Raw genomic sequence first — 14,753 nt, 5'->3', positions numbered from 1 at the left:
TTATGAGGTTGGCAAATATGATAGTCCCTATGTTAAAGAAAATAAACATCCAGTTCCATGAAAAGGAGAATAACCTTCTCAGAACCTTCTTCTGTATTGTTCTCTGATGTGTGCACCTGAAAACTTTGGAGACATCACTAAGCGCACCAGAGAGAAGACCTCTCTGTTTTATCTTTGTTGCCATAAAAAATGTCTGGTGATGCCGTAAGCCAAGGCTGAATAGAGGATGCACCTTTAAAATTGTTTTAAGACATTCATTCATTTTTCTTATAAATTATATCAAACTTTGATGTGGTTTCATTTCAAGAGTCAGAGGAAACAACAGACTTTTACCTGAGAATGTTCTTCTTAAATTATAAGAACTATATTCATAAACCAAATATTTTCTGGGTGTGGAGAGACAGCAATTTACTCAGATGCTTATTACTTAACCAATTTATGGATCTATTTTGTACTTTTTTGAGAAAGTGGATTTATTTTTAAAGAAGAGTAGTTTAGGAATTGCAAATAATAAATACAGAGTAGAGGTCTGAAGAGAAAAAATCTCATCAATAAAAGTAAATAATGATGAAGAATTGGCTTTGTGTGGTCATAGCTAGATTAGAATCAGGACTTCCTGGTTTAGAGGAGGTGAAGCTGGTATAAATTTCTGAGCCTACCACTCTAGAAGGCCCAGGGTCCAGCTGTGCTAATATCAATTCATTTGCTTGCAAAGATTTTTAGCCAGTTCACCCTTGCTTGGGGAGTGGTGGAAACATTTTTTTTTTTTTTAAGAAAAGCTCAATCTCACTTTGGATTTTGTACAATGATGATGTGATTTTGGATAATATGCTGGGGATTACATAAAAGGAAGTAGAATGTAGAGAATGATCCCTTGGTTCCTCTCTTACCCTGACTCCTTCCCTTCCCATCCATCCACTGGTCATTACCACTTCCTAATATTTCTCTCATCTGTCCCCTGCTGCCCTCTTCATTGCTATTACCATGGTCTGAGCCATCACACTTCCTAAAGAAGGTGAAGTTTTTGAAAGTGATATATTTATTGATGATTCCAAAAATGCCTGGAAAGATGAGAATTGCAAAACAAAATGAATATATGGTCTCAGTTAAGTCAAAGTCAGAAACTTTTTGTTAAAAAAATAAATAAACACCCTGAACTCTTCACTGAGTCATCATGGCAACTATTTTTTTTTTCCATTGAGGAGATAATTAGGTGCTAACCTGGGTAGTGGCTTAAGGGTTTTGAATGAAAAGCCCCCTTATCTTTAAAGGGGGCAGCGCTTATTCCTTTCTATTTTTATTTCAGGGTGTGCTTTATGTTTAATGAGCACAGGAAAGAGGGATTAGGAAACACAGGTGGCAACCCCCAGGTGAGGAAGTACTCTGACAGGGAATGTAAATTCATGGGAACATCACACTTTTAGTACTTCATATCAGATACCCTTCTGACTTTGTTCTCTGGGATAATGTCAGGGATCAAGCCAAAGACTGCAAATGGAATTTCTGTGTGCCTAAATTCTTCCTTAAAAGTATCAGTTAAGTCCCATGTATTTGCCACCCATAGTACTAGGCTTTGGGAATAAAACAGTGAGCTAAATGGACATGCATCCTCGTGGGGGAAATAGATACAAATCAAACACACACACATGTTTAAATATGAATCATGATTGCTCAGAGTGCTCATAACAGGGTTGTTTTACCTAGTCTTGGTTATCAAGGTTGATGGGTCAAGGGAACGTTCCAGGGAAAGGGAAAATCATATGCAAAGGACCTGTGGCAGAAGAGAATGTGACATATTTGAGGGACATGAAAGAGGCTGGTGTGCTGATATCCACAAAATACTGTGGTCTGTACCAAAATAGGATTATTTATGTTTGCATTTTGTCACCTTTGCTTATTGCTTCTGAATGCTATGACTGGGCTAGAGGAGTGTCCCAGTCACGGGGCTGGAGAAAGAAGAGAAGCCAATTAAATGGCTGGAGGAGCAAGTCCTGGAAAATGGAAGAAAATTATGATTGTTCAGAGCTAAAGAACATAGCTACACTGTCAGGTGCTGCACAGACATGAATGTTACCAGCAAAGCATTTTGACCAGGGCTTTAGATTTTAAGAAGTATGGCCCACTTACAAGCCATTTCTTCCTTGCCAAAGCTCTGTGAGGTAGATGCTATTACTCACTTGATTTTGTAAGTATCAACATCCAGGCTGAAAAAGGATAAGTGGGGTGCACAAGATTGCACAGTTGTCAGCAAGTGGCAGGGCCTTCATCCAAACCCAAAGCTCCTGACTATTATTCTAGTGCATGTGTCAAACATTCTACTGCTCTTGGCTGCACAATTTGTTTCCCAGGTTGTATTCATTCACCTGTTCAGCTAGTATGAATTAAGAATTTACTGTGTTCCAGGAGCTGTCTCAAGTAAATCCCACATGGGAAGAGTCTAGTGAAGGGATATTTGTTAAATAAACACTCAAATAAACAATCACAAATTGTGATTAAGGTAATGAAGGGAAATCATTTGTTTTATCAGCAAGCAAGAGAATGGGGTATAATATACTTGTACACTTGAGGGTCAGAGAAGCTCTCGCTGAAGAAGTGGGGTTGAGACCCGAAAGCCAGGTAGGAGATAGCCAGGTAAAGTGAGTGCGAAGAGCATCTAAGGCAGGGGGAACAGATAGGCAAAAGCCTTGAGAATAGGCAGAACCTTGTTCATTTGAAAGACTTAGAGAAAGTGAAGGGAGGCAGAAGGTGGACACTGCAGTTCCTTGGCTATGTGAAGTCCTTTATCTTCATCCAAAATATGATGGAAAGTTGAGCTACTGCAGAAGTACAGCTGGAACCCCACCATTGTCGTATTGTTCTTAGCATTGAGTTTTAGAGAAATGAGACCCAGAAAATATTTCTCAGATCTGGCAAAGAGTTTAGGAATGTTTAAAGGACAGACTCAAAGGAGGTAAAATAGAAGCCAGACTGCAGGCCCTTGAGAGTAAGTAGGTAGAAAGTGGTACTTTTAAGACCCTTGACTCAAGACCAAGGAAACATAGATGAAAGAAAAATGGATCTTATGATGGAGGCAAAACTGTGACCCACTCAGCCCCTATTGCTTGGCCAGGGTCATGCCATCTCTTTCTTTCTCTCCTGGCAGAATGGGTGTTGTTTCCCTACCCAATCTTAGAGCCCTCGTTGTCCCATGTAGGGGTATAGGCTAAATGACTATGTTTCTACAATTCCCTGGGGAGGCCCATTGCAGTTATTTACTCCTTTTGGGCATAAACCACTATACAGCTTTGGGTCTTCATGAAGAGTCAAGCTCAGGTACCACTGGATGGACAAGTCAACCAGCTAGTGACCAGCTGTTGATGTGGTTTGCCCTTCAGCCAGGGACATCACTCAGTACATTGACTAATGGGTGCCACAGCACCCTATGTAGTCAAGGCAGAGGTTAGGGGAGCTGCCTCCATCCATGCAAATATGGATGCACCAGTAGTAGTAGAAAAGTAGGGAAGCAAAGACCATATAAGGAAAAGTATTAGCTCATGCAAGGGAAAAGGAAGAATCTGAAGGATAGGAAGAGGGCTACCACTGCTCAGTGCTAACATGGGAAAGATACAGAACAAAAGAAATAGAGTAAGGTCAGAAAAACTAATAGCCAAGCTAGTCATTGAAAAGAGAAAGCTGGATGATTATGATGATTAAATCCTGACAAATTTCATCAGAAAGCCTTTCTCAATGGCTTTGAAACCTGAAATAAGACCAGATTTTCTTTTTGTAAGAATTTGACATTGTCTTCTTATCAATGACACTCTTGGATCCAGTTTTAATAAATATAAGTGCACATTAAAACACAATGAATATGCCCAAGAAACACAAAGACTGTTTCTTTTAGCCATTAATTTGACCTCAATATTTTCATTTGATTATTGTCTTTTTATATTTATTAGAACTACAAAGATAACTTTAAAAGTTGGCATAATTAGACAGCTTTGCTCTCATATATATTTAATATTTCACATGACAAGTTTAGAAACAGAATAAGTTCAGACTTTTTAATCCATTGGTTTACTTGCAAAGTAATACAGAATATCATTGCATATGACCTTGTATATTCCCCAGTGAGGAACAAGCCAGCATTTTCACATTATAAGACAGAATCTGACATTGCCTCCTACAAAAAAAAGCTGTTAGGTTCAATCTTGATGAATATGGTCAAGGATTCAAAGGGAACCCATGGAATCTGGCAGAAGTGTGTCTCTCCAAGCTGCATGCTGAGGGAGAGGGAAATGATTTGCTTTTGTATGTTAAATCACTAAATGCAGAGACCTAACATTTGTGTGCTCTCTAACCAGCAGGAATGGCAAACAGCCTTTTAAATAACACAACAGGGCAAACAGCACCAGTATTAGTTACATATAAGAGTAAAACTTCTACCTTGCAGTTGAAGGAGAAAAATAAAATCAAAATGGAGAGGTCCGAGGGCTGGTGGAGGAAAGAAATTCTGAGTGTGGGTATATGTAGGCTGGGCTTGTATTTGCCCAGAAGAGCTATCTATCAGAATGGCCTGCAGCTTATTAGGGTGGGCAGCATGGGGAGTGGAACACTCAACTTCCCAACGATGTGGTCAATTGGAATAACAGCATCTCTGATTATGCTTTGTGGGAACAGAGACAACATCAGGCTTCTGGTCAAGTGAGCAAAGAACTGAGCTGTAGGTGTTTTCAGGAATGACATAATCACTTATCTCATGTTCCAGAAACTCATCTGCATTCACTTGGAGCACTTGTCTTATTCCCATCCAAGTAAATAATGTAATTGTCTGTAGACTTAACATGTCTGCCTGGAGATACTAAATGAGAAAAACAAAACAAAGTATAACTAGGTATTGTCCAGTAATTATCTGATTTTCTTTACTATCTATTATTTTGTGCCATACATCTGTCCACAGAATTTGTTTCATCATATTTGATGTGTGTATCTCTTTATGTGTATCATCTATTTATTTACATATCACTTATTCAAAAATAGGTGTAAACAGACTAGCATGAAAATCATCTGCAGAAGACCATCTACCCTCATAAAGATTTGCTTTTCCTGAACACTCACCATATACCAGGCACTATACTAACTACTTTTCACACTTTATTTCCTCTAATTTTAAAAGCAGGAAGTTCTATGATAGTGGTAGCATGAGATAGGATTTTCTATCAAGCATGCTAATAATAAATTGCTAGAGTTTGAATTTCTACTCTGTCTCTTGAAGTGGCATCCCAAAGCCACCAACAAGCCAAGGCCAACATTTGAAATCAGTTCTAAAAACAAAGATCTTGTTCTTTTCATTACATTATCCTTCTAAAAGAGGCAAGTCTCCCTCCCCCTGAGAATACAAGAAATGTCCACTCATCATTGTGTTGAATCTTTTTATCATCATGTGTTATTTCATAACTAAGCAAAAGCCTTCAGTATGTTGACCCTCTGGATGATTGAAAGTCCCAATTGCAAAATCCTGTCATGTTCCCAGCCATGTACCATTATTATTTCTCATATATGGCTACTCTAATTAGGAAGCAAGAGGTACAGGGGATAAAGAGAGAAAACAGTGGTCTTAACTGCCAGGAACTTTCATTTCAATATAGTCAGATGAATATTCCAAGCAATTGTCAAATAAGAACATATTCTTTCTCTTCACTTTGACTGCATCAGACATTTGGTTTTTTAATTCACACATTTGGGATGTCAAGAGAATTATGAAACTTCTCCCATCCCACCTAAAGACTGCATACAGCCTTCTTGTCTCAACTCTCAACTGTCACTTAGGAATGCACAAAATTGGTTATTTCTCAGAAAATAGCCAATGATAGATAAAATAATGGTTTGAATATACTGTCAAAAAAAAATAGAAGCAAACTTAATAAGATGTTATTCCATAAAACAGACTGTGATTCAATGAAGTCCTTAAGTAAGATCACCATTTTAAAATATATTAAGATTGTATGAAAAATAACAGCATAAAAAACAAGTTATTTTATGTGATATCCCATATATAAATCAATGATACTACCTCCCCTGATTGAGTGGTTGCTGCATGCTGGGCACCTTCACATGTATTTTACAATGGTGAGCCCATTTGACCTAACAACAGCCTGATAGGCACTGCTCTCTCCACTCTAGAAATGAGGAAACAGAAACACACTAATAACAGCTGATGAAAACAACAATGAAACACTAAGAGCCTTTCTTAAAACAATGTTGAATGCCAAGAATATTTCTCATACTTAATACTTGCTTCAAGTGTAGAACCTTTTCCTCAACCAGAATTTAACAAGGACATATTTTGTGGTGGACATCCTATTTACTAATCAGTCAGTTCTGCTGTAATATGATGTGTATTTTTAAAAATCACTATGCCATATGATATCATGCAATAAACACAGGAATTATGGGAGAAACTGGGTTAAGGACACACATTCAAAAACATCATCAGTGATATTTAAAAAAAGAATATGAATCTAATAAAAGTGGTGGCATGGTTTGATACATCATAAATGGCTAAGAAATGTATAAATATCAGCATAAGTGTGGCACTTTGCCTTAAAAAAAAGAGCTGAACTTTGCTTATGGAAGCAGGTGCCAAAAGTATTGCTGCTTGTGTTTCATTGTGAAATTGTGGAAGCTGGCAGATGTTTGAAGCATGAGTGTGTGTGAGTTTCGTACATTCCCACACAGCTGGGTTCAGCTGGGTGCAGTTGACTGTGTTCATCTAGTGTTTCTTGTAGAAGAAATCACCCGTTTGCAAACATGAACTCTGTGTTGTCCTCAGACGGTTTCCTAACATATCAATCTTGTCAGGATAAATTTGCATTTTCAAAGCAAATCATACCTGCCATCTTCACAGTGGTGTGCCCAAAGCCTGGGCCAGTGTAGTCACTGGGTAGTATCTCAGTAAAAGTGGTGAATGGATAAGTGCACAGATGCACAGATAGTGGGAAAGTATAGTGTCTCACATAGTCTATCTGAATATGCAACTAAAATCAATCAACTTTTATACAGTTAAATGTGGTAATTCATTAGTGTAAATATAGTATTGGTTTATTTTTATAGTATACTCTTTTATTTATTATTGCCATTCTATTACAGTTGTCCCCATTTTCCCCCTTTGGCCTCCTCCACCCAGCCCACCTCCCACCCCCACAGTCAATCCCCACACCATTGCCCATGTCAATGGGTCATTCTTACATGTTCTTTGACTGATACCTTCCCCTTCTTTACACCATTACCCTTCTCTCTCTTCCCCTCTGGCTACTGTCAGTCTGTTTCATGTTTCCATGTCTTTGGCTCTATTTTGCTTGTTGGTTTATTTTGTTCATTAGATTCCTCTTATAAGTGAGATCATAGGGTATTTGTCTTTCACCGCCTGGCTTATTTCACTTAGCATGATAGTCTCCAGTTCTAATCATGCTGTCACGAAGGATAGGAGCTCCTTTTTCTTTCTGCTGCATAATACGTTCCATTGTATAAATGTACCACAGTTTTTTTAGTCCAGTCATCTACTGATGGGCATTTAGGCTGTTTCTAGCTCTTAGCAATTATAAATAGTGCTACTATGACATCGGGGTACACAAATTCTTTTGAATTGGTGTTTTGGAATTCCTAGGGTATATTCTCAACAGTGGAATCTCTGGGTCAAAAGGAATTTTGAGGAATTCCATACTGTTTTCCATAGTGACTGCACCAGCCTACATTCCTGCCAATAGTGCACTAGGGGTCCCTTTTCTCTACATCCCTGCCAGTACTTGTTGTTTGTTATTTATGAGTAATCACCATTCTGATGGCTGTGGGTGATATCTCACTGTGATTTTAATTTGCATCTCTCTGATGGCTAGTGATGTCGAGGAAAAATAAATTCATATTTCTATGGTCAATTAATATTTGACAGAGGTGGCATGAGCACGCAATGAAGTAAAAATAGCTTCTTCAATTAATGGTGTTAGGAGAACTGAGCTGGTACATGCAAAAAAATGAAACTAGACCACCAACTTATACCATATAGCATAATAAACTCAAAATGCATAAAGGACATAAACATAAGCCATGATACCATAAAAGTCCTAGAGGAAAACATGAGCAATAAAATTTTAGATACCCGAATGTAGCAATATTTTTGCCAATATATCTCCTAGGGCAAGAGAAATGACAGGAAAAAATAAATAAATGGGACTACATCAAATTAAAAATCTTCTGCATGGTTAAAGAAACCATCATCAAAATGAAAAGGGAACCAACCATATGGGAGAACATATTTACCAATGCTACATCAGACAAGGGTTAAATCTCCAAAATAGATAAAGAACTCATATGACTCAACCAGAAAGACAAACAATCCAATTCAAATATGGGCAAGGACCTGAATAGACCCTTCTCCAAAGAGAACATACAGGTGGTTCATAGACATGAAAAACTGCTCAATATAGTACATACTTATTAAAGACATCATTAGTAATGATGAGACTTGACAGACCTAGGCAGGCCTGGGAGGAATGGAAAATCACCAGGCAGAAAACTATACCATGGGAAACTACCTACCTGGGAAACTGCTGCCGACCTTACCCAGGACAGACAGATGCCTGGCTAAGACTGGGGTCCGGAGTCAGCCTATCTGGCATAATAGAATGCAGTTTTAACCCGAAGATAAGATGCATCAAGAACAATGATCAGCAAAAATGCACCCAGCAACCAGCTCTAGCCAATCAGACTCTGACACCCCAGCCAGTTACACTTGGTCAGTTTTTGCGCTTAAAAATCCTGCCCTAGCCCTGACTGGCATAGCTCAGTGGATTGAGCGTGGGCTACAAACCAAAGTGTCACAGGTTCGATTCCCAGTCAGGGTACATGCTTGGGTTGCAGGCCATGACCCCCAGCAACCACACATTGATGTTTCTCTCTCTCTCTTTCTCCCTCCCTTCCCTCTCTGAAAATAAATAAATAAAATCTAAAACAAAACAAAACAAAACCCTGCCCTAAGAACAACGGAGCAAGTCTTAACCTTCCTTGGTTGACTCCCCAACCTCCCTGGGTTGGCTGCACTTTCCCTCTTATTCCCCGCTAATAAACCCTGCTCCTTGGGTCTCTGCATCCATCTGGTTTCTTGAGCAACTCCAACCTTCCAACCTTACAAGACCATTTTCACAAATGAAAAAATCTGAAATTGGGTTTTTCCTAATATATATATATATATATCAGGAAAAAAAAATATATATATACCTACCTTATAAATTTTTTTACTTCTTTCTTTTTATTCTTTGGACAGTAATGAGAATATTCTGATTTTCAAAGTTTAAAACTTGTCACTGTTGCAACTATTAAGAGCTTACCTGGAAATCTCTCAAGATAATCTTCAACTAAACTGATTCTGAAACTTACACAGAAGAATTGGCAAATTTCAAAGTTTGTTCATGAGTACTATCTAACAAGTTTTCAGATTTTTTAGTATCTTATCAATTGAAGGTTAGACAAAGAGAACTCTACTAACCCTAAGTGCCAGAACTACTTACAAAGCAACATTGGAATCTCATGATGAACCCACATTTTATCAGACAATGATGTTTCAGGCCAAGATGAGAAAATGCATGGACAGATTCAGGTGGGCTTTACCTGGAATTGAATTAAGTATATAAATGTGTGTATACTCTAATAGTATATGTGCTGGTACATTTCAATCAGACAAAATATGAATAGGTATTTTGTTTTAGACATTATAACCCAGTTAATCAATAAGACATATGTAAAAAGTACAAAATATATGAAAGTAGGTACAGAGGAAACCTTATCTTGAGATCTACATCCCAATGACCAAATAAAAAAAATAAATTAGGCAGAAAGTAAATATTAGCAACAAACATTTTATAGCATTCTACTAAGCACTTTTCATATACTAATTGATTATATCTTCAAAACATTACCATATAAGGTAGAAACTATTGTTATCTTAATTTTATAAATAAGTAAACTTAGAGACAGAGGAGATATTTAGAGCCACGAATTCCATGCATCAGACTTTAGGAAAATGACTGTTCTAGAATGTTGTACAAAGCCCTTGACTCCTAATCCCTTGCCTAAATGCTCTTTAGTTATATAAACCAGATTGTATGTGATGAATGTTAGAAAAGCCACATTCAACCAAGTAGCAGAAGCTGGATTTGGAAGTTCATTTGGGTTGATGGTAAAATTAGTACTTAATTGCCAAAATGTACAGAAACTCCAAGGCAGTCTGCATCCCTCTCACAGGCCTAGGCTTTGGGGAATTGACCAAGGCAGGGAGACATTTCTCCATGGGGGACGACAGCTGAAGGGGGTCAGGACCAGCTGAAGACCAGCCCTGGGAAGAGGCTTGATCACAGGAGAACACTGCAAGAGTCCTCTGCTCTGCTGAAAGGGTCCAATAACAATCACCAATGCCTTTGAATCTCTGAAGAAATTATAAAGAAAATAAAATAAAATGGTGTGAAAGACTCAAGGTGAAACAGGTTATGCATTTTACAAAAAACATTGGAACAACTATGAGACTAAAAATAAATATGTTTCCATTTGTTAAAAGAATGTACTAAAGGAGATACTGGGGTAAAAACTCAGATCTCAACACTGAGCCTCGCATTGAATAGCAAAGAAAGTGTTACTTAGTTTTCCTCCTGCACCTTAATGGGGTTGCATCCTTGTTGACCAGTACCTCAGGAACCCCTGTGAACTGGGGATCCTTCATATCTTTATACTTATTTTGCAGTACTTTTATAGTATAGCAGGTCCTCAAATAGTAGCATTTCATTCAATGTTGTTCTGTTATAATACTGATAAGATGCCCTAGGAACTTAACTCTTGTGTATATCCGTCAGCCTGTGGTAAAATTGGTTTCGTTATATTTTGTTTCTCTTAGTCACAGAACCTATCGATGACATTAAATGAGGACTTGCTGTGCTTACATTCTGCTAGGTTCTATGTAAGCACTTTACAGACAGTAATTTAGTTAATCACCAAGACAGTATCATGAGGTAGATACAAACATTATCACCCACATTCACAGATGCAGAAGCTGAGGCACAAAGAAACAAAGTAATTAGTACAAGATCGTGGAACTAGCAAATATAGCTGAACTCAGATAGGCTAGCTCTAAACTCTTCATTTTTTTTTAATCCTTACCCAAGGATATGCGTATTGATTTGAGAGAGAGAGAGAGAGAGAACATCAATGTGAGAGAGAAACATTGATCTGTTGCCTCCCATATGTGCCCTGACTGGGAATCAAACCTGCAAACTTTATGGTGTGTGGGATAATGTTCCAATCAACTGAGGCACCCCGCCAGGGCTAAACTTTTCATTTTTAACCATTATGTTATTACATAAAGAGGATTTGGGGGAGTAGGAATTTGGTCAATACATTCATGTTGGTTTTCACATACTTCTGAAATGTCACCAGAGACTGCAAAATTTTCAAAAGAAAGTAGCAAATTCTCAGTGGGCTCTTGTTTGAGAATAGTGAAATGAAACAGTTCATAAAATGAATATTATAGTTTTTTTAGTCTTATATTGCTAAGTAGTTTTTGTTAAGAAATATATGCACATACACAAATATATATAGAATAGCATATATAATCTATAGTTACATATAAGCAATAAACAAACAAAAATAAATTGTGAATGATTTCTTCAACTGCAAAATTTGTTTTTGAGCATAGAAAAAGGAGCAACACCCAAGACCCCAGCTGTCTGTTTACCCCTTCCTGCAGCGAGCTGATCCACACTTGCAAAGCTCTCACTAGCAGAGTGACAGCAGTGGTCACATGGCCACAGGGGGAGGAAGCAACATCACCCAGGTGCACAAAGCCTTGTAACCATGAACAGCATAAGCTGGGAGGGCAGAATGGAGTTGAAAGTCTAAAGCAGGGGTGTCAAAGTCATTTTCACTGGGGGCCACATCAGCCTCGTGGTTGCCTTCAAAGGGCTGAAATAATTTTAGGACTGTATAATGTAACTACTCCTTAATAGTTAAGACTAAGTTAAGGAGTTGAAATTACATCCAGCCCTTTGAAGGCAACCATGAGGCCGATGTGGCCCCCAGTGGAAATGAGTTTGACACTCCTGGTCTAAAGCTATTCTAATAGGAAAAGATGAGCTTTTAAAAGGTAGTCTAATTCACAATCAAAAGGATCATTACTTCAATATTGTTTTGTCCTCCTAGTTTATATTCCTATGTACTATGCAGTTAGCAGCTGGCAGCTCTTTTAAACCATTCAGAGACATACAAATCCAAAATGTGTGCTGTAAAACTGTATTTCCTCCAGATGAGATGGCAACATCTTTTTTCACTTTTTTCACTTGGGCCTCAGTTTGAAGAAATAAGATCAGAAAGGTCCAGGCAGCCAGCAGGTCTGATGGGAATTTTTGCAGTATATTTGGGAAAAGGCTGTTTGACCATTCTGTCATAGGTAGGGAAACGTGTCTTTCATACAAACACATGAACTCATTCATCACATATTTCTTAAGGCACCTACTGTTTGCCAGCACCATAGACATAGGTTCCTGTCTTCATAGAACCTATGGCCTAGTGGGGGAGAGAGACGGTCAAATGATTGGGGTAGTGGGAGGATAATTGCAAATAGGGATGAATGATGTAAAGAAAACTGCAGTTTTGAGGGTATGTATGTTAACAAGCTGGCCTAGACTTTAGGCAGCCTGCACTGATGTTCTAAGAAGCACAAGAGGAACATTCCAAATAGAGGAAAACAAGAATACAGTAAAAGTGCAGGTGGGCAAGTATGAAGGCTCTGTGGTTGAGTGAGCCCAGCATCTTCAAGACCTGCAGAAGTGCCCCTATAGATGGTGCTCTGGGAGGAAGGTGGGGGGACCGTGGTGGATAATTAGTCTGCAAAAGTAGATGGGGGCAGACCACAGGGGGCCTTGTATAATCCATTAACAATGGGGATTTTATCCTCAGAGCAATGCAAGGCATAGTTTCAGAAAACTATTACCAATACATTCTCAAGCAACTAGGCTCTCCACTATCATGGAAGGTCAACATAGCTAGTCACTTGTTTAAAAAATATATTTTAAATTTATTTATCTACCTACCTATTTGTTTATTTCTATCCTTATTGAGGTGTGATTGACAAATAAAAATTGTATCCATTTAGGTTATATAACATGACTTGTTAAGATATACAATGTAATGATTTCATATACATTGTAAAATAATTACCACAATCAAATTAATTAACATATCCCTCAATTTGCATTTAATCTAGCCTTTACAAATCACATAAAACACAAATATGCCTAAATGTATTGCTGGGGATGATTCTAGATCACGAGAGGGAACTTCATAAACACAGCTAGACCAAGACAAGTTGTCTGTAGTTTTTCCCTCACTGATCTGATATTTCCCTTCACCCTTCAACTGTCATCTTTTCAAATGTAGGCAAAACAAGGATTTAGCCCATTAAACAGTGAGTAGTTGCTCTACTGATTTCTCAAGGAAGCAAAAGGAGACAAGGACAGCTATGGGCAACATCCAAACCACAAATAACCATAAATGCCAGGAGGATATTTTGCACCCTATTAGCAATTTGACAATGCAAAGATACTGAACAAGACAATATCACTAGTTCTTAGTCCCTTGTCATTGATGTTTTTAAAATCAGAATTAAACAAGAAGGGATTACTTTTCAGGGAAACTCAACTTACTACTTTGTAGGTATGGTAAAGGTGAAGCCTTTTGAAAAATTATAGAAGAGAAATAATGACTTTTCAAATAAGGTCCCAGACCTAAGGTCTCTGTGTATCAAGAGGTAATTTTGCATAGGTATGGAGGGTAAAAAAGCTTTCCTTACTCAATTCAAGGTTAAAAACATCTATGATCTTCACATCTTTGTATTCAATTGACATTATGATTAAAGATACCTCAAATCTGATTCTAGGTTCATCCTGAATTTCTATGTAGGAGACTTCTCCAGGACAAGCATGTACATGGGTTCTCCCATGGCATTCAAACAATATATATATGCATAAACTCTCCAATAATTGTTGGAATCATGTTGTCTTGCTTTCTTTCTTTTTTTTTTATCAGAAACCCCTAAAGATTACTATGCTTTCTCTCCTAGCCATAGTCATTCTTTACATCATGTTAAGTGTTCAGACTCCCTCTGCGGTCATTTTATTTGTAATAGTGTCTTGTGTGTTGTGTCTCCTAGCTCTACATACAAACTACCACACTTACAATCTCCATGAACCTAAGTGCATCAGTGGCGCTGGGGATGCTATACATGCCGAAAGTGTACATCATCATTTTCCACCCTGAACTCAATGTCCAGAAACGGAAGCGAAGTTTCAAGGCAGTAGTCACAGCAGCCACCATGTCATCACGGCTGTCACACAAACCTAGTGACAGACCCAACGGTGAGGCAAAGACAGAACTCTGTGAAAACGTAGACCCAAACAGTAAGTAACTCTCCTTTCTTTCATCTTCCCACCCTGCATCAGAAGCTCTCAGAAACGTGGTGTGTGCTTGCCTTTCTTTGAAGAAATACTGTAACCATTCTTGTGTTGGGTACAACTGACTAGGTTGCCTAGATGAATGACATTTGTGCTTAAGAGTTCTGCCTTATTCTTGCCACCATTTTTTTTTTTTTGCCCTGTTGGAAGAAGCTTTCAGAGGCACTGCTTCAGAAATGAGAAACCTCCCCTTCTCCTTGTTCCTTGTCCTTTGGTCCCAAACCC

The 14,753-nt window shown here is 38.2% G+C and overlaps 1 protein-coding gene across 2 annotated transcripts in view; it reads left to right on the top strand.

The window, feature by feature from the left end:
• GRM7 (glutamate metabotropic receptor 7) overlaps window positions 1-14,753 on the top strand; it is an 853,913-nt gene that overhangs the window by 780,367 nt on the left and 58,793 nt on the right. For both annotated transcript variants that reach the window (XM_028518977.2, XM_036030861.1), the window contains exon 9: window positions 14,228-14,474. In XM_028518977.2, coding sequence (XP_028374778.1) covers window positions 14,228-14,474 — 247 coding nt within the window. The remainder of the gene's footprint in view (window positions 1-14,227; window positions 14,475-14,753) is intronic.

This window comes from Phyllostomus discolor, chromosome 7, assembly GCF_004126475.2.
Source record: "Phyllostomus discolor isolate MPI-MPIP mPhyDis1 chromosome 7, mPhyDis1.pri.v3, whole genome shotgun sequence".
Taxonomy (NCBI): domain Eukaryota; kingdom Metazoa; phylum Chordata; class Mammalia; order Chiroptera; family Phyllostomidae; genus Phyllostomus; species Phyllostomus discolor.
Note: the sequence above shows the minus strand (reverse complement) of the source record. Positions and strands in the feature narration are given on the sequence as shown.